Below are 251 nucleotides of genomic sequence, written 5' to 3' on the forward strand. Positions count from 1 at the left end.
GGATCGGGGTGCGGGTAGGGGTGCTGAGGGCAGCTCTCCCCAGCGCTGGGACGGGGGTAGGATGCGTGGGGCAGATGCAGAAGTGCCAGGGACACTGATGGCACATGGGGACCACAGGGACCGCGGGGACGGCGGTGGCACTTACCCTGGGAGGGGGTTGGCTGCTGGGGGATGCCTTGGCCCAGCTGGTCGGTCAGCCAGAGCTGCATGCGGATGAAGGGCTCCCGACCCTTCTGCGTCCGCTTGCCCCC

At 69.3% G+C, this 251-nt stretch overlaps 1 protein-coding gene across 1 annotated transcript in view; it reads right to left on the bottom strand.

Annotated features, from left to right (window-relative positions):
* CUX2 (cut-like homeobox 2) overlaps positions 1–251 on the bottom strand; it is a gene marked incomplete at its 5' end in the record, with an annotated part of 8455 nt that overhangs the window by 3382 nt on the left and 4822 nt on the right. Inside the window, 1 exon segment of the mRNA XM_009334457.1 lies at positions 146–251. This exon segment is cut by the window's right edge and continues 33 nt beyond it. Within this exon segment, the coding sequence (XP_009332732.1) occupies positions 146–251 (106 nt within the window).

Source organism: Pygoscelis adeliae, unplaced genomic scaffold (assembly GCF_000699105.1).
Source record: "Pygoscelis adeliae isolate BGI_AS28 unplaced genomic scaffold, ASM69910v1 Scaffold262, whole genome shotgun sequence".
NCBI lineage: Eukaryota > Metazoa > Chordata > Aves > Sphenisciformes > Spheniscidae > Pygoscelis > Pygoscelis adeliae.